Here is a 24,953-nt window from a genome sequence, read left to right as displayed (position 1 = left end):
TGCACCTTTTTGCCTTCCCGTTGGCTCTTTCGTTTTTTCAGCTCACTCGTCATCGCCTATTGATTACCTTCAACGTCTTCAACACTTCATTTGGCGTCTGCGCCCATGCGCACCTCGATCTCCTTACCGGCCAAACTTTGTGCATCCAGACCTAGGGTCTTCCTCTCTCGTTTTTCTCCTGCGATACTTTATAAAGGCGCCTGTTGCAACCTCCAACGACGTGCCATACTTCTTCCTCCACAAGGCCTCCAAGACTACGAACATCCTGTTACATGGTCGCATAGACCTGGCAGTGTTGTACCGTCTTAAGCTAGCCTACATATAGAAGCCTCCAGCTGAGCTTTATTTTGATGTCGGCTTATCCGTCTTTCTCCCTGCCGCCAAAGAAGCCCCATCACCACGCAGGCATGTCCATATCACCGTTCGGTCTGTGCGGGGGGCCTGTAGAAAAGCAAAAGTCGAGCGGCGCGTGGCCGGGCCGTACGCCGGGGACGCGCAGTATGATCCTGGAATCCTGCTACGTTAAATCCCTACTTCTGGCGCTTAGCTGCAACCCGCGAGAACCAACAAACGTAATAAAACAGCCTTAAAGGAGCTTCAAGTTTTATTCCTGGATGAATTTAGAGAATGTTTAGATGGTAGGTCGTATATTTACATTAGGGATTCACTAGCAGCTTATGAACAAGTCCCAATCTACTTCGTCGATGCTCACACAGCAAATTGCCGTTCGCTATTGATAAGCCGAGAAAATATCCTCTTTACAAATTGTTTTTATCGAATCAGCACGTTCTGTTTTTTCAGCAAGGATGTGTTTCGTGTCATTTTATAGAATAGTTGTCAAGATGCCACTTCGTCACTGTGGTATGCTCAGGCGATGATTATGACTCCGCAGACTTACGTAAGTGTGGCGTGTGTTCTCTGTAGGAAATTCTGAGCCGCGTCAAGTCCCAAACATTAAGCAGGGGGCGCGGTAAGTTAAAGGGGCTATATAAGGCTTCTTAGTTCTTTTTCAACCTGGGCCTCATCACCGTTAATCCGGCCCTAGGCAAGGGGACGCGCATGTTCTATATATTCTCGGTAGTAGGTAGGAATGCCATAAAAAACAGCAGTCACTCCTCCCCCCAATCCGAGAAAGGCCGTTCTTCTCCAAATGGGAAAGTGCAACCTCGGGCCAAGAAATAAGGCTCCTCGTTACTGGCAAGACCTAGAGGAGGCAGCCAAAGGAGACAAGTTTTGCATGGATGTTTGTGACTACAAATGCTTTATAATGGCTGGTTCTATAAGGTTCTATACGCTGCAGTAGGGTTTTCTAGCTCTTACTGCCGCGAATCATTAGAAGGTGTATTTGCTACTTTAAACAGCGGCCGGCACACGCCCTTATCAATGTAATTTTACCACATGAAACGGCATTGTTCAAGCGCATTGTCGCGAGATGCAGCTTTATCTATTTCTTTGTAGCGCGATATGCACCGAGGTTTTTCCCAAGTGATCGCAGTGAAGCGCAACTATTTCTGTATAATTCGAGACGTTCCCAGGTTCTTTTGAACGGTTCGCTAGATGATTTTGCGCCCAATTTAAATTGAGCACTTACTAATGCGACGGGCATTCTCAGTTTGACAACCAGTGAGCACGTTTACTGCCATCAACGCCGCCATATTGCTTTGTTCTTTTACGGACGCAAGTCAGCTCACTAAAGAGTTTATTTCCGTACCTCTCCTCATTTTTGTGCCTACGGCCTTGTTATTACCAGTTGAGAGCTGGTGGAAGTGCTGCGCCAAGGCGAAGTGTTCAAGCCACTGACAATGAACCCAGCCGATCATGCACAGCCTCTCGTTTTCGTGCAGCCCCGTGAGTCCCCTTCCCAATGAAGACGCGAAAGAATCGCTTCACTTCTATGACCTCGTGGCAAGATTCAACGCTTGGGACAACGCTGCAAAATCGCGGCAAGTCTACTTTGCACTCGGACATTTTTCAAGATGTGCTGCAGGCGCTCGGTACAACGCGGACAGCGATAAACGTGCCTCAAGAAAAACGGCCCTCAATTATGCCGCCGCATTACGCCACTCTGCCATCCGACGAGAACCTCCAAGCTGTCGATGATGCAAACAAGCTCTACCTGGGCACAGCCCTTCGCCCCGCCCGCCCGGCGTACGAGCAACACTCAAGTGTGAGGTAATGTGACGCCTGAAGGAAAGCGACTAACATCCCACTAAGTTTCCACTTGCGTTGTTTAACTCAACGCTTAACTTAACTTAATTAAGTTGAGGACAGCCTTAGAGGGGTACGGAACGAAAAATTGTAGGTGTAAAGTTACGAGATAAGAAGCGCGCAGATTGGGTCAAAGAAATAAATCGAGTTAATGACATTCTAGCGGAAATCAACACGAAATGAGCATGCTCAGGGAATGTAGTTAAGATAGGATAACCGATGGTCGATTATGGTAGGATTCTAGAGGAAGGAAAATATAGCAGGGGGCCACAGAAAGTTAGCAGAGCAGATGGGGTTAAGAAGTGCACAGAGGTCAAGTGGATGCAGCTAGGAGAGGACAATTGAAGGAATATCGGAGAGGCATTCACCCTAGATTAGGCATAGTCCGGTTGATAACGATGATTATTTATCCACTGGGAGGCGGCTGTCCACAATCTACGCCACTAACCGTATAGACGTATCGGCCTCTGCAGTTTTACATTCGAAGCCTCACGGCCTTCCCACGGCGAACGCCAGAGGAACTCGACAACTACATCAGCAGGGAAGTCACCAAATCGCCGGTATTGTCCCCTCGCCGTTCTGCACCCGCTTTGCGTTACCGGGCTGCAATTACCATGCAACTGTTCAAGGAAGTCACCCATTGTCCGTAGGAGAACCTAAAGACAGCCACCTTTTGGAGCTGAGGTTGCTCAACAGCGGAAAAATGAATGTCCTCCACCAACGACTGGTAACCACGCCGCAGCCACTGCACCGCCGCTTCACACGATGACATCCACGACCAGAGTTCCTGCTGGCTGCCGCTCAAAGAAGTCAAAAAACGACAGGCCCCGGGCCACGACCTCGGTACACGTCGAAGCCGATTTCGGACAACCAAGATGCAACGCAAATGCATGCACAAACCTTCAAGTAGCACCGACGGTCGCCTACTCTACTGCTTAAGTGGACACAGGAGCCGACTACTCAGTCGTCATAGGACCGTTTTCTTCCCAGCTGCAAGTGACGATCACTGGGGATGGCCCGTTGATCCGCACAGCTGATAGTAACCTTATTACGCCATCGGAACGATACACAAAAAAATAGCAGCAGTAAGTTGACTTTGTGGTCCCACTTCCACTATGTGATTTCGGGCATGGAAGTTCTGAATGAACATAGAGCGACCATCGATGTCAGCTTAAAGCTCCTCAAGCTCTCGACAGATAATGCCATATCTGCTGCGACAAGTTCAATGACAGATTGTTCTAAATGTCCTCGACGAAGAATTGAGCCTGCCACCCCTATCAAGCGCGGGAGTCTATCGGTATCAGAGATACCGAAACCATGCATCGATGGCGTCATCGAGGGAAACAGTTGCTGCTGGATAGAAGACAGCATCGCAAAAAGCTTCGTCCATTTCCGAAATGACCAAGCTCACGGGAGGACGCCGGCAGCTCAACAAAGCCACGACGATTGGCTTCTTTAACAGGCTATCAGACATCCCAGACGTATTAGCCCTCCCCGACCAATCGTTATTAGGTACCCCTGGACAAGACCATCAGCCCTTGTCTGAAATCAACCTAGGCCTACCCCGAAGCAAGCAAGGCCAAAAACGCACGATTCTTGAAAGCTAAGGTGAGTGCTTTCCTTCACCATCGAAGGTGCGTCAAATCCGGCTGGCCTAGCATCTCATTGTCACGAACGCGAATGGCCTCTTCTTCAATTCCCCTACCGTATATCACCGCGGGCACGCCTGGCCATCCGCGATTAAGTTGAAGAAATGATTCGCGATGTGATCCCGTCATAGAAGAGCTTCTGGGCGGCAGCAGTCGTTTTAGTGAAGAAGATTATTACTGCCGCTTGAGCGACGTAACAAACAAGGCTGACTACCCGCTTCTTGGCATCGATGACACCCCAGACCGTCTCTGTGACGCTACGTATTTCTCGTTAATGCACTTGAAGAGCTGGTAGTGACAAAGTGAGGTCGACGAAAGAAATCCTGAGAAGACACCTTTCATTACACCAGACGGCCTCTTCGAGTTCAAGGTAAAGCCCTCAACTAATGAACACTGTACTGACAGGCGCGAAGGGGCAGATTCGTCTGGTATATTTAGACGACGAGGTTTTTTTCTTCGAACTTTAAAGACTACGTGAAAAGGCTTCGAACAGTGCTCAATGCAGTCATGTTGTAAAGCAAAACGTTGAAATCAGAGAATTGTCACTTTGCCTACAAAAAGCCGCTGCTTCTGGGTCATATCATTTACAAGAAAGGAGTTCGCCCATAAACGCAGAACACGGCGGCGATTGCACAGTTTTCACAGCCTGGTGATAAGAAAGCAGTGGGGCGATTACTTGGACTGTATATATGAGCGTATTACCGACGTTTTATCAAGAACATTTAGCGCATCGCCGAACCTTTGACGCTACTCACAAGAGCAGACGTGTCATTTCAATAAAAAGCACCTCAAGCTGACGTATTCGAGGAATTTAAGCGCCGCCTACAGTCTCCTCCTGTCCTGGTCCAATTTGGTGAAAACGCCCAGACTGAGATTTATACCGATGCAATCAGCTTGGGCCGAGGCACCATCCCTGCTGAAAGGAGTGCCGGAGTGAAATACGTTAGTGATTACGCTAGCAGGTCCCTGTCAAACGCCGAAGCCAATTACTCAACGATCGAGAAGCAGTGCTTCGCGATCACCTGGGCCACGTCGAAGTTCCATCCGTACCTTTACAGTCGACTATTCAAGGTATTAATCCGTTACCATGCGCTCTGCTGGCTCGCCAATTTGAAAGACCCCTCTGGCCGCATTGCTAATGAAGCTTGCGTGTCCAAGAATCCGACATCACAATTGTCAGCACACCTAGCCGCAATCACTCCGACTCAAGCTGTCGTAAGCTCCGTCGGCGCGCCCTCAAAAGAAAACAATGAAGACGCCTTATTAAGACCAGTAAGCGCCAACAATACCACCGTCCAGGAGTCTACCATATCGATCACTGTGTATGGCAGGCAATCCGCGACGACTCTCGTCATGGTGCTGGCTCACGTGACAGAGCAGGCAAATGTCGACGTCGCCGCCTGTTTTTAATGTGCAGAGGATTAAAAAAAATTAGCGCTCATCCCGTATGGAATTAGATTTTTGCCTACAGGTAACGAAGATGGTTGTTCTTTTGACATAATTTTAATCGTCGACTGCATTGCATAGGGCGCTCCCGAATGGCCGTATACCACTGTGATATAGATGCTCGGGCTCCACGCAAGCACTATCGTGAATGTATTCACAAGTTTATTGAGGTATTGAAATCCCAAACACATGACCCAGACTGGTTACCAAGGTTGGAGCCCTTGGTGAAAAGGCCATACTCGTAGTAGTTGGCGCCTTTTAGAACTTTCCTGCAGTGCATTTTGATGCCTTCCAAAGCCTCGCAATAAAGAAGGAAGCCCGAAGACTTGCCTGGCCACGCACCAACAGCGTACCGATGCCCGACGCTACAACTTACGACGATGTCAAGCAGAGTACAAGCCGGGCGACCAAGTCAGGGTATGGGTGCCGATTCATCATCGTGGCCGAAGTGAAACGCTGCTGCGCCGATACTCTCAGCTATACAAGGTCCAAAGTCCTTTGCCGCGTCGGGCAGCTAGACTATGAAGCCACGCCCGACGGTGCGGCAGCATCCCAGCGGAGACGTGCCAATTTATAGTGCAAAATTGCAAAATAGCGTGCATAACATCTAATGTAAAACACCGAAGCGATAGTTTTTAAAGTTACAGAACACTGGAATTTAGGACCTGAAGTTTTTTCGGTGCATTGGAAAGATTGATGTCCAAAATGTTCGATTTCATAACGGTTTTGATAGAAAGGCTGTAGAATATTTTTACCGAGAATGTTTCGACCCATGCATGCGCCAGTTTTATATAGTCCGATGCAGGAAACCATGAGCAGCGACCGCGAAATCGACTGGTGGTCGGCAAAAAAAGATGTACCGGAAACAAATATAAATTTCACTCGCGAGACAGTAATCAGACATTTTTTGAGTAGAGTAACGTTCTTTTCAGTTCACACTCAAAGCTGTTACGGCCCATTGACGCATGCCTCGTCGACGCAAATTTTAGTGGGCACTATAATCGCTTCATTCACGAAATTCCAAACGTTGTGGCTCCATCAAGCAGAAAAACCTGAAAGCGTGCTAATCGTGGTGTGAAAGGAGGGCGGTTTTTATTTACCGACGCAGTGGAAAGAGCGCAAAGTATAATAAATTATGACAACCACTCCTAGAAGAAAAAGGAACTTTGTGCAGTTACGAAAATCAGCGACATTTACCTGACATGCAGTCACGTGGGGTACTACAGTGAAAGTAAGGGGTTTCCCCGCTACATAGCGCCTCATTTGTTTTATGCGGTTTTCAATGGAAAATTGAAATTTTAAAGCCTCTTTTCTTTAATATTGTAGTGCTCGATCTGTACTATATGAGGCCTGCTCTTTTCATCTGCACCATAATCTCATGACATATTTGGCCAGTGTTCTGTCCCTTTAAGGAAAGAGTAATGCCGCGAACCATTGGAAGCTTTACTTGTTTTTGTTTTCGACAGCCGCCAGCTCGCGTCCTTATCACTGTAATTGTAGCGCATGCGACCTTGTTCGTGCTCGTTGTCGCGAGATGCGGCTTTATCACTTTCTTTTTAGCGCGAGATGCACAGAGATTTTACCCGAGTAGCCGCAGCGAAGCGCATCTGTATCTTTCGGAACGTTCTCAGATTCCTTTGCACATATTTCTGCGTGCTTAATCAAGGACACAAAGCGTGCTACCTTGCAGCATCAGCCGTCGCTGACAAGAAAATGGAGGTGTAGATTTTTTTTTAAAACACGGTAGCTCTTGAATCTGTAGCTGTAATATAAAGCACCAATAAATACAGCCTAGAAACTCGTTTAGCAGTCAGGTGCCGACGCTCATTGAGCAAGGCCTCTCTCTTTGCCTGCTCAGAGTGCAACATACGACTGCCGATGGATCATACACGGGCCGCCATGTTTAAAAATTGCAATTTAGAAGGAGCGATTTCCTCTCAGTACAAACCGGGAGCCTTGCATTCAAGCTCATGAAAATTATAAAGCCCCTGAAGCAACATTTTTTCGTTGCCATGTGAAAGGTAAAGCTTTTAGAGGCTATCCCAATAGCTCTACCACGAACATTTGTGTAAACCTTTCCGAAGCTGCATACAGCTGGTGACTCATGGCCAAACATATTCCAAAGTTGTCTTTACTGGCTGCTTACAGCGAAGCATATCAAGTTTCTGTACTGCCCATTGCGGCAGAAATTTTGAAAATGCATTTTCGCCGAACAGCGCAATGATCAAAAATTTGAGAGAAAAAGAAACACGTTGGACAGTGCGAAATATGCGCCGTTTATGAATATCTGAAGACATTTCAGCTCAATCAAGACTCGAATGTGAGGTTTCTCTGTTATATGTGAAGGGAAATATCCATTCGGAGTCAATTAAACTGACTTTTCAGCGGTAACTGACTAAATACCAGGGCGATTATCAGCGTTTCAAGTAAACACTGTGTGGTCGCGTGGGTTACACACACAATTGCCCACTCATGACTATTACGTACCAACGCCGCCACCACTCAACCCGCGTGCAGACTACAACACATCCTTCCGGCTATGCATCGGGCGTCGTCATCAACTTCCGTCTGTGCGCAAAAGTTTTTCACGTTTTACTTGGTTTGCCTATGGTGAAACTGTACAGTGTTTCCTGAGCGAGCTTTCCTCTCCTCCTGCTGCATTCCATTCATCACTGTGGCCCCATATCGCTGCACATATCGTGCATGTCTTGGTCGATAAAGATTCTAATTCATAAGCTTGAGGCGACAACCCCGACCTCGGTAAATCAACAGATGATTTCCTTTTTTTCACATGTATTCTTATCGCTTGGCTTGAGAGACTGCAGCCAGAAAGATGTACTGTTACGTATATACATCAGATTGTTCCATATATAGCCTTTCAACTTTATAGCGGTTGCTCCACTCAACACAAGTCGAGCATTTGAGAACTGCTTTCGTTTTACCTTCTAAATGTTAATTCTTCGAGTCAAGCTATTGTGTTACATGATTGTGCAGCTTACCCCAGTGCAATATCAACAGGAGTGTAATACCGTTGAGTAGCTCATATGGAGTATAATTAACTGTATTGATTTTTCATCATGGAAATTTGGTTCGCTACTAATTTCTGACTAGAAATTGTACTTTCCACTACATAATGATGGAGTACATCTTTAATTGTAGGTCTTAAACGAAATTGCCTTCATAAACTAATTGTGAATTAAAACTGAACCCTATAGTAGAAACTTATATACATTTTGGTACGCTATATCGAGTACGACAGCGCTTCAACTGCACGTGTTATTTACCGTTATTTATTAATTGTGAATATAAATGAGCCTAATTCTAAATCCTCAAGTCATATATATATATATATATATATATATATATATATATATCATTGAACAGGTGTCGACGAGTAGAACTCAGAACCAATGCCAAACAAAGCAAAACAATGAATATACTAGCAATTGCTCGTCTACATCTTTGCAACTATTGTTATACCGCTGCCACTTTTTATTAAGTTTGAAAAAAAAGAAATTGTTAAAAAAATCTAAATTCTAGTAGAGATCAAAAATTCAAAACAAAAAAGTTGTGATAATGTAACATTCTGTTTGTTTCAACCCGGCTGTACGCTAGGCTGAGCTGTACAGCCGGATCATTTCCAAAACTCTCCAGGTGTTTCAGCAGCTATTTATTACAACTGTAATGATCCATATTAACCAGCTACGTCACCCCCAATCAAACCACTAGTGTATTCCGTCGCTCAATAATGTGTTCAGCTTGCCACGTTCCCTAAAGGCCATATCATCCATTTTGTAATACGACCGAGAGAACTTAATGACTGACGCTTTTTTTTATAATCTAAAGTGTACTGATCCCTTTGTGCAACCGAGAGAGGTTTCGTGACCTTTTTCAATTCTTCAAGTGATGACTTCAATAAACCGAACCCTAAGGCATGCTGCCGTACACTATAACACGCAATGACAAGGCGAATATTTTCTCACCTTCATTCATTTGCTTTGGTTTCTGTCTGAAAAAAAAAAGTAAAAAGGGTTTTCTCTGTGAGCATAAATGAAATTCAAAATTCAAGTTTGCAACTCCTATAATTCTCCAATTTGCAGTTAATCAATAGTGTGGAAGCGAACATACTGCACACAATGCTGCTCATATGACCAGATTTAACTACTGACACAAAACGTTAACTGTGACTGCAACTTGTGCAAGGTATTGATTGACGGGAAACGTGTTAAGGCCAACCCGCCTCTCTTATCCGCTCGTTGTTAAGCCAGCAAACACATTTGAACACGCTAAATCTCGGTGAGTTTGGAGACACGTTTAATTAAAAAAAAATCTACAAGATGAAATACGGTATAAGAAGAACCCCGCCATTATGTAGGATGTACATGTAATCGGGAGAGTGCAATGCAGTGACCACAGGATGGTAAGTTCTCGAATTAGTCTAAATCTCAAGAGGGAACGAAACAGATTAGAAAGAAAGAAGTTCATCAACGAATTAGCGGTAAGGAAGAGGTCAGAGGTGTTCAGGATACCGATACTGAATAGAAATTCAAACCTAACCAAGGACGACATTAGCCTTGAAGCAACTAGAAATAATTTGAGAGATACCTTTACTGAGTGAGCTGTAGAAGCAGGCAGTAGGATAGTTAGAGAGGATACCGGTAGGCTAAGGAGTCGAGATATTCGATTAACAAATGCCAAAGTATGAAAGCATACAGTCCAACCGACCAGATAGAACTGGCAGAGATACCAAAGCTAATCAATAAGCGTAAAGTAGCCGATATAAAGACGTATAAGAGGGAAAAAATTGAGCATGATGTAAAGAACGTCGGGAGCTTTAAAGCGATGAAGAAGAAATCGCGCATAGGCAAAAATCATATGTATAAGCTAAGGGACAAGGCGGGTAATGTCATCACGAATATGGACAAGATTGTCAAAATAGCCGAGGATTTCTATATTAATCTCTACAGTAGCCAAAGAAGTCAGGACAATAACGAGATTGGCGGTAGGGAAAAGCAGTCAGAAGGACGAAATTAAGAGAGCATTAGAAAATATGAAAAAGGGGAAAGCAGCTAGAGGGATCAGGTAAGTGCATATTTTTGAAGGATAAGGGGATATCATGCTAGGAAAACTGGCCACCTTGTATACGTAATGCCTGGTGTCATCTACGGTGCCAGAACAATGGAAGAACGCAAGCATTATCTTAATTCAAAGGAAACGCTAAGGATTTGAAAATTACACAACATTCAACTTATTATCCATTACGTAATAGGTATTTACTAAGGTAAACGCTAATCGGGACAACCTTGATCAAGGAGGTTTTCGGAAAGGGTGCTCAGTTACTATCGATCATATCCTTACCGTCAACTAGGTGATAGAAAAATGCTCGGAATATATCCAGCCATGTAGATAGCATTCATTGATTAAGAAAAGCATTCCACTCCGCAGAAACCTCCGCGGTCTCAGGCGAAACAAGGGCATAGACGAGCCGCATTTGAAAATACTGGAAGACATATATGGTGGCTGCTAGGAACGATAGTTATGTATAAAGAAAGAAACAAAACTCCTATAAAGGAATTTATTCGGCAAGGAGACACGATCTCCCTAGCACTCTGCACAGCTTGCTCAGAGGGACTATTCAGAGACTTGAAATGGGAGCAAGGGATAAGTGTACATGGAGAATACCTCAATAATCTGTGAATCGCTGATGACATTGCCTTGCTAGGTAACTCAGGGAATGAACTGCAATGAATGATTGATGACCTATACAAGAAAAGCAGAAAAGTAAACTTGAAAATTCCTATGCAGAGGACTAAAGTAATGTTCAACACCCTCGGGGATGAACAGCGGTTTATGTTAGGTAGCTAAGCACCGGAAAGGGTTGACGAATATGTCTACTAACGACAGGTAGTAATTGCAGATCCAGACCATGAAAGGGAAATAACAAGGTGAATAACATTGGCATGGAGCGAATTTGGCAAGTACTCGCAGATTATGACTAGGAGCTTAGCGGAATCGCTCAAGAGGCAAGTATACAACAGTTGCATCTTACCTGAATTCACCAATGGGGCTGAAACGGGAAGGCTAACAAAGGGAGTTCTACTTGAGTCGAGGACGACGCAGAGGGCTATGGAACGAAAAATGGTACGGGTAACGTTGAGATAGGAAGCGTGCAATGTTGGTCATAGAAATAACTCAGGTTACTGATATTCTTGTGGAAATCAAGAAGAAATGGTCATGGGCAGGACATGTAGTGCGAAGAGAGGATAACAGATGGTCGCTTATGGTAACAAACTAGATTCCAAGAGAAGGAACGTGCAGCAGAGCCGGCAGAACGTTAGGTGGGCGGATGAAGTTAAGAATTTTGCAGGGGCAGGTGGACGCAGCTAGCACAGGACCGGTTTAATTGGAGGAATATGGGAGAGGCCATAGCCATGCAGTGGGTATAGTCCGGCTGATGATGACGATGATGATAAGTGGGACGCACAATAAAAACAAAATAAACAGACTCATCGACTGCATGCAAGAATTTTCGTTTCTTCCTTACACAGACAAATATTTCGCCATTGCACTGTTAGGGACAGATGTCGATGGCATTACCGGGAACAAATGAGTGTACATTCAGTAGCTGGGCAAATTAATTTATAGCGTCAATGGACAAGCATTAAGGGTGGCGGCTATATATTTATTAACACACAGTCGTTAAGGACTCTATTCACGGGAGAACCAGGGGGCGCTGGCCGCACGTTTAGGCGTGAGGGAAAAACAGAATAGGTTGAAAAATTCTTACATGTTACGTGACGAAACGGAAGTGCAATATGAAAAAAATTCCGCTGGAAAGTATTTGCAGTGGGCGACATAAAAATTGGATACGAAACCTTGGCTCCGTCGTCTGGCATGCTACCTGTATAGGCCACGCAGGCATTTTCTTCATTCAAAAAATATTTGAATTCATTCAAACAATAATCTATTTACTGATTCACAATGCCGGCAAGAGGCGGTAATAAAATCACAATAGTGAATACTTCACTGCAACATTCACTAGAAGCAAAGTTGAAACGGTGCACTAAAAGAAGGAATTCAAAATCTAAAAATCGGGAGATCTTTACATAACATTGTAACATAAAAGCCAACTGCAACAAACCTTTACTTTAACTCTCATGACTGTTAAAGTGATTGGTAAGCGATAGCAAAAATTCACGGTAACGAGGTTTTTGGTCGTTACTAAAGTAGCACCGTTTTACATTGTTGTAAAAGCTGCATAGCAGAAAAATCAAATCAAAATGAAACCTTTATTCAATTTTACAGTTCCCTAGGGGGCTAGTAAAAAGGAATAGATGTGCCTGACAAGTGTCAGCCCCCACCCCTTTGCTACTTTGTTTAGCATAGCACTCGGTATATCAACGTACAGAAAAAAATGAAGCCGAATGCTTGAGTATAGAATTAATACACAAAATCAATGAAAAGTCACATCATCACAGAACAAAGATTATGTGACGGTATTTATGTAACCCAAGCAAAAAACAAGATTAGAAAAAGTAATTATTAAAGCCTGTCAGTGCGGTCAGCGTTCAGCCTGGCCCCGACAAGATTCACGCCGTGAGAGATTTTCCCACTCCACGTTCATCCAGAGACGTTCGAAGCTTTATTGGCCTATGTTCCTATTTACGACGATTCTTCCCGAATTTCGCAGCCTTTGGTCGTCCTCTCACCCATCTCCTCAAGGAAGACGTTTCACATCCTTTGGGGCCTGAGCAAGCTGCAGCTTTCTCGGGGCTTATTGCTGCTCTCACTAATACACCCGTCTTGGCCCATTTCAACCCATCCGCCAATACTGAACTCTGCACCGACGCAGGTGGCCATGGCATTGGAGCTATACTCGCCCAGCGACAACACGGTCACACAAGGATGATTGTGTGTGCCAGCCGCCTCCTCTCTACGTCCGAACAAGATTATTTTATCACAGAGCGAGAGTGCCTTGGGCTTGTTGGGGCTATTAAAAAATTCCGCCCTTATTTGTTTGACCGCCCTTTTACTGTAACAACAGGACATCATCCCTTGTGCTCGCTTTCCTCCCCTGGCCGTTTGGGGCGCTGGGCTCTTTGATTACAAGAATATACGTTTTCCGTCATCTACATGTCCAGCCGGCTCACCAAGATGCAGACTGCTTGTCCCGTCATACCGTCGACTCCCCAGTCCTACCGACCCTGATGATGACGCATGTGTCGTGTCTGTCTCGGCCGTGTCTAATATTGCTGACGCACAGCACTTAGATCCTTCGCTCTATTCTATTATCCTCCGTCTTACCTCCGACTGCGCTACTCCATCTCTCGCGTTATTTGCACTCCACAAGAACACTCTATACCGACGCAATATGCCACCAGATAGACCTCTTGCTCGTCGTTCGTCACCATCTGCTTTCCACCACCCTTAAACAGTTTCATGATGCTCCCACGGCTGGCCACCTGGGTGTCTCTCTCACATAATACAGCCAGCGCCAATTTTTCTACTAGCGGGGCTCTACCGCTACGTCGATCAGTACATTGCTGCATGCGAATTGTGTCAGCGTCGAACGAAGCCCAAATTTTGCCTTCAGGTCATTTGCTGCCGATCCCCATACCGAACGAAACGTTTTCCTATGTGGGCGTTTACCTTCTTGGACCCTTCCCAGTTTCCGCCTCGGGGAACAAATGGATCACAATCGCCACCGATTACGCTACTCGGTACGCTATTACCCGAGCCATTACGACCAGCTGCGCCACAGACGTCGCTGACTTCCTGCTAGAAAACGCGATTCTTCATAATGGTGCCCCTCGTGAACTACTAACTGACCGTGGCCACTGCTTCCTGTCGCGAGTGGTTGATGAAATTCTCCGTTCGTGGTTCATCTGCCACAAATTCACCACCGCCTATCACCCCTAGACCAACGACCTCACGGAACGTCTAAACCGTACCCTCACAGACATGCTGGCCATGTATGTGTCTGACGACCACTGTTGTTGGGACGTTAATCTACCCTTTGTGACATTCGCCTCCAACTCATCTGTTCATTCTACCGCTGAATACTCTCCATTTTATCTCTTATTTGGCCGGTATCTGTTACTCCCTTCGGCACCTCACTACCCGCGGCAGACGCCACCAGTACTTGCGTCAGTGATGCCGTCACCCGCACTCATGATGCCCGCCGGATAGCTCGTGTCATGCTCTCTGCATATCAAGACTCCCAAAACTGCCGGTACAACAGTCGCCACCGTGATGTCCACTGCACTTCTGGATCTCTCGTCTTGATGTGGCTCCCGTGCCGTCGAGTGGGGTTGTCCGAAAAACTTTTGCACCGATACACAGGCCCTTACCGTGTGTTGCGCCCCGTGACCGATGTCAGATATAAAGTTGAATCTGTGTATCTGAAATCCTCGTCCACAGCGCAACCCTCCGAAATAGTGCATGTGTCCCGTCTGAAGCCTTATTATGCACGTTCTGTTGCACTAACGTAGAACGCACCGGACTGTGCTTTTTCCGAGTACGGTAGTGTTACTGAGCGGTATTCGCTGGTTGTGCTGGAGATGATGAAGTGCGACAGACTCCCAGAAGAAGACAACTTAGATCTGTGCTATCATACACGTTAATTGTGTGGACAGTTATCGGACTGAATCTTCCCCGTAACATTATTATATATACTTAGAAGATGCGTGTATTGATTGCATGTTACCGAGTGGCGTAGCTTATTGGATATAATGTAGAAACGGACACTCCAGAACTGCCCTCAAGCCGGGTCCAATATATATGAACAGATTTCGGACGACCTGCAGTGAAACAAACAGTTTAGGCAAAGCTGTCTGAACTACAGCGCGTAACTGCCCGGTTATGCGCCTTTCTACGACATTTCGTCGTCTTAGTAGTGGAACACGTGCCTTTTTTAAAGTTTAAGTTTGGAAATCAATTGCTTTCAAGAGCTGAAATGTTTGGTTCAGTTACGAATGTCATATTGTACACTCGGTTTTCCACCTAAATATTTCATCGCAGTTGGCATTTCGGACTGTGTTAATGAGCATGTAGGCAATCAGTCAGGCTCTGATTAAGAGAGTGTCATCTCGCCACTATGCAGCAAATACATGAATTCCAGATTTGTGGAATGTGAAGCGTCCTCACAATCTCACAATCATAAAGCAGAATAAACACCGGTGGAGGATTGAAAAGAAACCTTAAATTATCACTGGCATGTCGGTGAGTTATGAGTGTATACTAATGAACCTCCGCAAAGGGAGCCGCTGATAGAAATCATTGACGCTGACGCGTCAAACCTGTACGACAAAGCTTATCTTTCTTCCAATTTTTCATCAAGCGCCCTCTCTTCTGCTTCCTGCTGTTTACCTTCCAAGAATGCTTCGTTTTTGTTATCGACTGCACGAAGCAGTACTATTTTCGTACTGGGACCGGCATAATTGAAGAAATGAAGGCCTTCCTCCTGAATTCACCCTGATGAGCATTACAGGCGACATCGACTTTGAATATTTTTTTCCTCCTACTGCCGAAGGACCTGCTTTGCTCGAAAGTCTTGTTACCAGGCGATCTGCTTTTAGCTGCGGAATCAGGCTCTTCGGTCGCCTTGAAGCCTTCAAGTGTTTGAGGAAAGCGGATGAGATTATCTGAAGCATTCGGGAATCCGTAAGTTTACAGATGACATAAGGGGTCAAGTGGAAGGTTTAAAACACACCTTGCGATCGTAGGATATTTTTTCAGCGTTATCTTCGCTAAATTCAGAAGTCGGAAGCCGATTCTGTCCGCCACATCGGCCTTCATCTCAACCTTCAAGGCCAAACCAGGAAATTACTCTTAACGTAAAGTTACAAGTTAGGAAGCGCGCTGAGTGGTCAGGGAAAAAGTGTAGATGAAATAAAATATATAGTGGAAATCAATTAGAAGCAATGGGCATGGACTGGTTATGTTGTGCAAAGAGCGGATAACCGATCGACACTTAGAGTAGCAAAATGAATTCCAAGGGACGGTGAGCGTCGCCAATGGAGGCAGAAAGTTAGGTGGGCGGATGGGGTTAATACGTTCGCAGGGGTGAAGTGGATGCAGCCAGTACATGGCGGGTTAATTGGAGAAATTTGGTTTTGTTTGTTTTGTTTAGTGGGCTTTAACGTCCCAAAGCGGCTAGAGACGCCATATTGGAAGGTTCCGAATATTTCGACCACCTGGGGTTCATAAGCGTGCACTAACATCGCACAGCACATGGGCACTTAGCTTTCCACCTCCAGCGAAAAGCAGCCGACGAAGCAAGGATTCGATCCCGCAACCTTGGGTACGGTAGTCGAGCGCCATACCCCTGCATCACCCCGGCGGGTGAAATTTGGGAGAATTATCTGCCCTGCAGGTGGTATAGGCAGGCTCAGGATGATGATGATGATGGCGATATAGCCTGCCTAGCAACAAGTAATACTTGCTGGTGTACTAGGCTAACTTCTCACAGACAAGCTTCAGCCCATGATGTCAAAGAGATGCAGTGGCTCTGGCGACATTAGGGAAGTTCAATGTGTAGACAAAGGCAGGGGCCGTCTGCAGTAGTTGGGCCACACTTTCTTGTTTTCGGGCCTAGCTTGCAATATTCTGACAAGTGGTGGTGAGGCTAGATGAGCAACGTGCCCCAAGAAAGAAATCAGCATCAGTTTTCACAACTATGCTGTGGCAAACAGAGCTACACAGGACGAGCAGCGGCTAAGGAGCACGGCAACCTGTTCAATGGCGCGTCACAATCGTGGCATTTAAACATGATCAGTTCGTTTGCAGCACTTAATCCTCTTGCTGACCCTTCGGTTTGCGTGACTTATACGGCAAGACTAAACGCCTGAAACTCCTCATGGCTTGTCGAGATCTCAAAATGAGACGTTTATGACATTTAGTGTGAGTTAATATTAGCTGTAATGCAGGAGTGTTGTTGTCAGATCCTATTTACCCGTACTACAGCCCGAGCTTCTGAATGTGGAGAAAAGAACCACATAAAGATGACTTCATTTAAAACCTGAAGATCACACAAGATACAAGTACCACACAATCTGATCTAGCATAATATGTGTGGTATATTAGGTACATGGTATATGATTTATTGTCCTAAAATGGAGTAGACTGAGAGGGTTGCAAAAACTTTAATTATACAATGGGGATTTGGAAAGTTAAAAACGGGAATTAAAAATGGCTTGTGCTTAGCTCAGCTAACTCTAGTCGAGCAAGCTAACGCTTTGCCACCTGATTGCCACAGTTCAGCTGTTGACAGTTAGGTCTTGCTACACATGCATTGTTAGTTTCGCGTCGCGTTGAGCAAATTACCTGATGTTAAACTGCGCTTAATCTGATTATAGGGAGCGAAAGGTCGGTGTAATTTTTTGGCTTCCAGAAGATGAGGTCCTAAGTAATATAGCGTCTTATTAGCCTGCATACCCGCTCAGTCACGAGCAAACGTTAGACTATTTTGAGATATAGTGATACATAAGTATTCATACTACCGGTAGAGGTCACATGGGGAGCTAGTAACTGTATATTTGAAAGTAAGGATTTCGATGGCAATGAAAAGACGTGCGCTTAAATATGTTACACTTCAGTGTTATCAACAACAAATACCGGTTTCGCACATGGCGTAGCTCTAAGTGAAATGAAACATTAGCTACAGAACCATAAATAACATAGTTATCAGCGAACAAGAGGATATATGATAAGGTGCACTGTAAGGTAATTCGTTGGTGTATATGGGGAATAGCAAAAGACCGAGACAAGAGCCCTGGGGGACGCCGAAAGAGACTGGAAATGGGTTGGAGCATTAGTTAATGTTTACGAGAGACTGAGGGCGATGGCTACCACTGCAAGTGGTTTGCAAATATGCCTACTTAGAACACGTAGTACCCGCAAAACCGGATAACGAAACTGAAATAATTATAAGAAATAGATTGAGATGGAACGCATTTGCCCGGTCCTCACACATTACTAGTATCATACCGGCACCGCTTAAAAGGAAACTACGTATCTGTTATATTTTACTGGTACTCACCACTGGTGCTGAAGTGTGGAGGCTAACGAAAAGTGTTCTACTTATGTTGAGGACAATACAGAGAGCTACAGAAAGGAAAATGGCAAGTGTAACGTTAAGAGATAGAAAGCTTGCAGAGTGCATTAGAAAAATACCTCGAGTTAATTGTATTTTAGTCGAAATTAAGAACAAGAGGCAAGCGCAAGACCTGCATTGTGAAAAGAGGATAGTTGATAGTGGATATGGGTAGCAAATGGGGACTCCAAGAAAAAGAAAGTGTAGCAGGGGAGGCAGAAAGTTAGGTGGCTAGTGCGGTTAGAAGTTTGCAAGGATAAAATGGATGCAGCTAAGGCAGTGTTAACATGACGGAGCATAGAGCATGAACGACGATTTACTCGAGAAGGCGATCTGGCCCAGGAACTCGAGCTTCAAGCCAAATTGTTGAAGTCGAACGATTTCTTGAAGATGACGCGCGTGATCTGGCAGTGTGGGATTTGCGATGAGTATGTGATCAATGTAGGCGATTACAGCCAAAAGTACACGCATCACCTGGCCAGTAAATCGTTGAAACGTCGGAGCTCCATTGCAAAGGCCAAAGGGCATGCGCACTTATTCAAACAGACCGAAATATGTGATGACCGTCTTTTCGTACATCTTTACGCTCAACGGGGATCCGGTAGTAAGCCTTGACAAAGTCCACTTTGCTGAGCATTTTGCATCCATCCAAGTGCGCAGTGAAGTTTGATGTGTGAAAGGGGATAGGTGTTATGGACTGTCTGAGCACTATTCACCCGGTAGTATGCGCACAGTCACGTCTCCTGGTTACTTCTCGGACACCAGATGTAGTGGTGGGGCCCAAGAGCTGGACGAGGTTTGAATTATGCCTAGTTCGAGCTTGTACTGAATATTCGTTTAACAATTGCCAGAAGCTCCCCCAAGAAGTGGCGAGGACATGCGACGACAAGGTCATGCAAAACAGTGTGTTGGGTGCTACTGTGCCTCGGTGCTTGGTTGAGGTTGCAGAGCTTCAGGACCTCTGGAAAGTCTTCAGAGATTAGCGTACGGGTACTTAGCGTTGTGGTGTCATTGGGAATGACAGTCGACGTAACGCCAGTGATAGGCGCGTCTTGCAGTGGATGAGGTGATGGCGGCGCATCCTGATGTCCACGTCACAAATGAGTCAGAGAGACGGAGCCGAGGATAGGCTGATGAACGTCAGCTACAACGAAGACCCACAGGAACGTGCACTGTAGGTCACTGTCGAGAGTGAGATGCCGCATACTGCACGTGGTGATGGAGAGAGAGTTCGCCGCCGGAAGCACAGGTCCAGTCGACTTAGATGTGCGGTTAGTCTTGGAGGCTGGCAGTACGCTAACCTTGTCACCCGTCTCGACGAGGAAGGTCGGACATGCGGTACAGGGCTAATAGAAGGCGGCGGCTGCGTTACAAGGCCAGATAACATGCCGCGTCAATGATCTCGCATCGCGTTTCTCAACCAGATGCATGGGGATGTGCTTCGGCGGGTACAGTGCTGGAATAACTAGAACCTTTGCTTGGGCCTGTTGGTCACAATGCATAGTAATAAAGCCAGGTTCACACTGCGGGAAAATAGCAGAGCCATGAACAAAACATATTCGCCCGTCAAGCTGGAAACTCTTTTCCCAAGAGACTTGTTTTGAACCAGCTTGTCACACTGTAGAAACTGCTGAGAAACAAGGCAGAATTGGGCAACGCAAATAAAGCAAACAAGCATCTGTCAGAGGTGTTTAGCTTGTTCGTCGGCCGAAAAAAAATAGAGCGACAACACCCCCCTCCCCTTCCCCCCAGCGTGCACTTAACTTTTATTGATCATTTTTAATGATTTCCGTTGTAGCAAACAACAGTAGAAAAAAGCTGCCCTTCGTCGCTTTGTTTTATGACGCGATTCGTCTTGCGAGTAGTCGGGCAGGGTGCCGTGTTGAAACCAGATGTGGCGAAGCCTCGATGGTTTCACTCCTCTTCCGCGCCCGCGGAAGAGAGCACGCGAGCGGCTACAACGCTACGCTTGAGGGGCAGCGGAGTAGCGTTTCCGAAGTTTTTTGCAGCGTGACAAGGAGTTGCAGAAGTTTCCATTCCGTGTAGCAGAGCCACAGATACCTATTTCCGGACAGTTCGTGTTGAAGCGATGTGACAAGATCGCCAACAATACGAGCACACGATGTTGCCAGGCAAAGTCTACCAACTGTTTCCGAAGTGTGAACTGCGCTTAAGAGATAGCGCGAACAGACAAAGACGAACACAATAGAGCAGGGTTGTTGTATTGTGTTCGTCATTGTTGGCTCTGCCTTTTATTATTATACGGTGCTGGAAAGTACGGTGATACCCTTAATAGTGGCATGGAGAATTGTCCAAGTGGGAGCCCCGCGGCGAAGAACAGCGGCGAGGACCTGAAGAGGAGCTGCACTGGCCTTTTGAGGACTATCGAAGGGCATCAATCTAAGCGGCGACCTGCTCAATCCTTGCCTCTAATACGGAGCTAGCTGAGGACTGAGTTGTGGAAGTGCGGGCTGCGTCCGAAGTGAAGTTGAGTAATGGAGTCGATCAGCGAACTGTGCGAGCCAGTCGACAGACCCGTCCCTGCAGCAGCCAAGATGTGGCGAGTGGAGAGCGGCAAGCGCTGCATGAAGAGTGCCCTCAACAGCGCATCACTGGAGTCCGCCATGTTGTCTCCAAGGAGCAGCTGCGATGGCCGGCGGTCTCCAAGCTCTTGGCCGGTGAGCAGGAGCTGAAGGCGCGAGCTCTCGGATGCTGTGGTGCGGTCCAGAATGCTGTGCTTGAAGCGCTGGTCTGCGACTTTACACACTAGTCCAGAGATGACGTCCGCGATCTCATCAGCCAATTCGGAAGTTTTGAAAGGAGGTGTTGGTACCTAGAAGTCTCTGAGGTGACGCGGTGAAGACGGACACTGGCTTCAACCTGGGCGGCCCACAGCCAAAGGTTCTTGCGCCAGAACGACGACAAGCGAAGCTGAAAGGCCGCAACGTCCCACGGGAGCGAGGTAGAATAAGGCGGAAGGTCGGCTGAATATGGGAGCTGCCAGGATTGGTCACTGCTATGACCGAAGTCACCACTGTCGGCGTTCAAGGAATTGCATGCGCAGCGCCAGAATTAAGGTGTGCAATGCAGCAGGCTTCCAGGTCTGAACTGTGCGTGCCAGGCTTGGGCCCCGGGCATGCACCTCCCGACTATTTCCGTCTCCGCATCCAACCACCTGGGAGCTACAAAGGCAATCAGTAGTCCTTCCCCGACCAGCTTTGTGATCGACGTTAAAAGGCGAAAACTGGGCCGGTACAAGAAGCTCTCTGGCTGTCTGATGTCATTATTCAACCGCATTTACATTAGTTTACAATAAGTTGCTGCACATTGTAGCGATCGTGGAGAACCACGCATCCCTCCGAAGCGCCGCGCGCCGCGGAGGATGAAGGGGACAAAAGTATTCCTTCTCTTCCGGGGTTGAGTAACCCAAACGGGTTGCTCGGTAGCGCCGCGTTTCCCTCTTCCCTCGCCGGGCGCAGGAGCGCACCGCTAGGCGTCGCAGACGCGACGCTCATTGGCCGAAAAAGGACAAAGGGCAAGATGCGCCGAGATCGGCGGGAACCGGCTACCGCCGAGGAGAGACGACAGCGAGCCGCGACAACGGAAGGACGCAAGGTAAATACCTCCCCGCTATACTTCTTTGTTGTCGCCATCTTGCCCTTCGAAGTGTCAGGCCCCATCCAAAAGGATAGGGTCTCCAGCAAGACCTTCACCAGCGTTCTTTTTGGGAAGACCCAATAAACATCTGGTTCCGGGCAAAGTCCTGTTCTGTGTTGTGTCGTATTTTGCATTACTACTTTGCGGCCGTGAGAACGGCTGCACGTGGTGTGTGATCGCGGGAGCTCTGTGTTTGCGGCCTAGACCTCAGAAGAGGCTCGACGGCTTAATAAGAACCCCCACAACTGGCGCCCCAACGTGGTTCTCTCGTGCAGAAGCACTTGAGCTACTCGCTCCCGCCGGACACAATGCCAGACCAGCAGAGTAATCTGCCTGATCTGATGTGGCTCGCAGAGCTCAGCCCCGGGTACAGGGAAAGCCCGGCCCACGGCTCGCTCGCCGCCAACGCGACTCTACAGACGGGACAATTCGCCGCTGCAGGAGCAGCCAGCGAAACACGACGCCCGCAGGCAGATTCCGGCAGACGCCGCGAAATGCCACCCTCAAGAGTTGGCGCGCCTCTGCACTACGCGCGAACGGATTAGGGAGAAGCGCCAGGCACGCCATGTCCGCCCTCGCAGCTACCAAACGGCAGCACAGGGGCCGCGCCAACCCCGCCGACGATCTCGCCACTCGTCGCGGCACCCGAGAGCGAGGCAGCGGCAAACGCCGAGAACCTCGCAGGAGTCCTCGCCAGCGCATTCCAGCAAGCGCTGCAGTCCTTGCAACCCAGCCCGCGGATCGGAACACCGATCCCAACTTACAGCGGCTACGGCGATCAAATGAGCGCCAACAGCTTTCTCCTGGCGCTAGACCAGTACGGCCAAGTCAACGGCTGCAGCGAGACCCACATGCTGCTAAGAGTCATACCAGTGGCACTGGTCGACCAAGCCGCTCGGTGGCACCGTTTGGTAGGTCACACAGCGAGCACTATGGCTGAATTCCGCAGTATATTTAGGGTCACGATTACCAGCAGCGAATGCGGCGAGAATTGGAACTCCGAACCCAAGCTCCCGACGAGTCGCTCGTCGAATACGTCAGGGCGATGCAGGAGCTTTACGATTACGCCGATCCCAACGCTTCGAACACGGAGCAAGTGGAACGAGTAATCCGACAGAGCCACCCCACCTTTGCTCTTTACCTGCGGGGAAGTCGCTGCAGGAACCTGAATGAGCTTGCCATGGAAGCGCGTCGGGTGCAAGCCGAAATTTCAGCTGCCCGTGCGTACCGGCCCCCGCCACCCCCATCGGATTGTCTGGAGCCCAGCTGCGCCTGGAATGGCAGTGCGCGTTCAAGGAGTGAAAACGCTCGAACGTCACGTGTTTCAGGTGAGGGCGCTTTCCCGGAAATCTTGGATCGCGCTCTTGATCCCTACTCAAACGGGCCGAGGATCATCGAAGCTGCGCGAGAGGTACAGTGGTCAACCTCACGCCGACCGCCCGACAGAGATTACCAAACACGGTCAAACGATAGAGCGATGGTGACACGTGCGGACGGGCAGCGTAACATGGTGGTGGCACCGGCTCAACAAGCTCTCACGGACGGCCGTATGCGAGAGCACCCTCGTCTGCCCCAGCCTAGAGCCCGGAATCCCGGGCCATGCTTCTCTTGTGGCCAAGTTGGTCACTTGGCTCGTGCCTGCCCTGCGAGTCAGGGAAACGAGGTAGGCCGCCGGTAGCAGCGCCGGCGGCCGAAGCTGATCCGAGCGACGGAGCTGCAATAGTGGCACCCTCACTTCTCAGGATCGGAACACCGACCACTACCAGGGCTCCGTTCATAGACCTTGCGATAGCAGGGACTACGTTCCGAGCACTGCTTGACACTGGTGCTAGCACTTCTCTAATCGGAGACGAAGTCGTTTCCCGCCTTCGACAGAGAGGCATTCGGGTGCGAAAACGCAGCCTGCCCCTCCAGTTGGCGAGCGGAGAAGTATGCTCCGGCGGTGATGTGCGCCTCGTCGCGCTTTGGAATCAGCGCACCCGGCGACAGCGTTTCATTCATCTGCCTGGACTCACGGTACCAGTTATTCTCGGCCGAGATTTCTTGTCCCGTACGGGAATCGTGGTTGATATCGGCAATGGTGGCTATCGGGAAAGCCCGTTCGCGCCACTCAAGCCGTTCGTCACAGCCCCGACCGCGACGGCCGACAGGACAGCTTCCGAGGTGGAAAGGAGGAATACCTCCCGAGGAAGCGGCGCTCCCCCTCAGCCGCTGAATACAGCAGCTGCAGCCCGTCCCCATGCCTTGCGCGTGGGCGCGGAAGAGCGTTTACAGGGTTTGCTGGCAAACGCCGACAACCTGACAGACCATGAGCGCGGCCGCGTCTTTTCGTTGTTAGGAAACTTCGAAGAGATGTTCACGGACCGCCCCGGCTGTACCAAGCTTGTACAGCACCGCATCGAGACAGGAGACGCGCAGCCTTGGAAATCCAACCCGAGACCGGTCAGCCCCGCCAAAAGGCAGGCGATTGACGCGGCGCTGCAAGAACTGATCGATGCGGGCATTGTTCGCCGCTCATCAAGCCCCTGGGGATTCCCAGTGGTGCTGGTCCCCAAAAAGGACGGTAGCTCACGGCTGTGCGTGGACTACAGGCGACTGAATGCGGTCACAAAAAAGGATGCATACCCCTTCCCGAGCGTGGACGACATTGTTTCGAACCTCGGCGGAGCGCGGTATTTTTCTACTCTGGACGCTAGCAAAGGCTATCTCCAAGTAGAGATGCGACCAGGCGACGAGTGTAAAACGGCGTTCACCTGCCACAGGGGTCTCTACGAATTCGTTAGGATGCCCTTCGGTCTGTCCGGAAGTCCGAGCACCTTTCAGCGGCTGATCGACCGTGTACTGGGAGACGCCAAATGGCATCACGCTCTCGCCTACCTGGACGACATCGTCATCTACTC

The 24,953-nt window shown here is 48.0% G+C and overlaps 1 protein-coding gene across 1 annotated transcript in view; it reads right to left on the bottom strand.

The window, feature by feature from the left end:
- LOC146196197 (anticoagulant protein rhipilin-2-like) overlaps nucleotides 1-24,953 on the bottom strand; it is an 89,579-nt gene that overhangs the window by 22,436 nt on the left and 42,190 nt on the right. The window contains exon 3 of the mRNA XM_084596344.1: nucleotides 9,287-9,312. Within this exon, the coding sequence (XP_084452470.1) occupies nucleotides 9,287-9,312 (26 nt within the window). The remainder of the gene's footprint in view (nucleotides 1-9,286; nucleotides 9,313-24,953) is intronic.

This window comes from Amblyomma maculatum, chromosome 3 (assembly GCF_055883805.1).
Source record: "Amblyomma maculatum isolate TAMU_Amacu chromosome 3, ASM5588380v1, whole genome shotgun sequence".
In the NCBI taxonomy this organism is placed as follows: domain Eukaryota; kingdom Metazoa; phylum Arthropoda; class Arachnida; order Ixodida; family Ixodidae; genus Amblyomma; species Amblyomma maculatum.
This window is presented reverse-complemented; position numbering and strand designations above follow the sequence as displayed.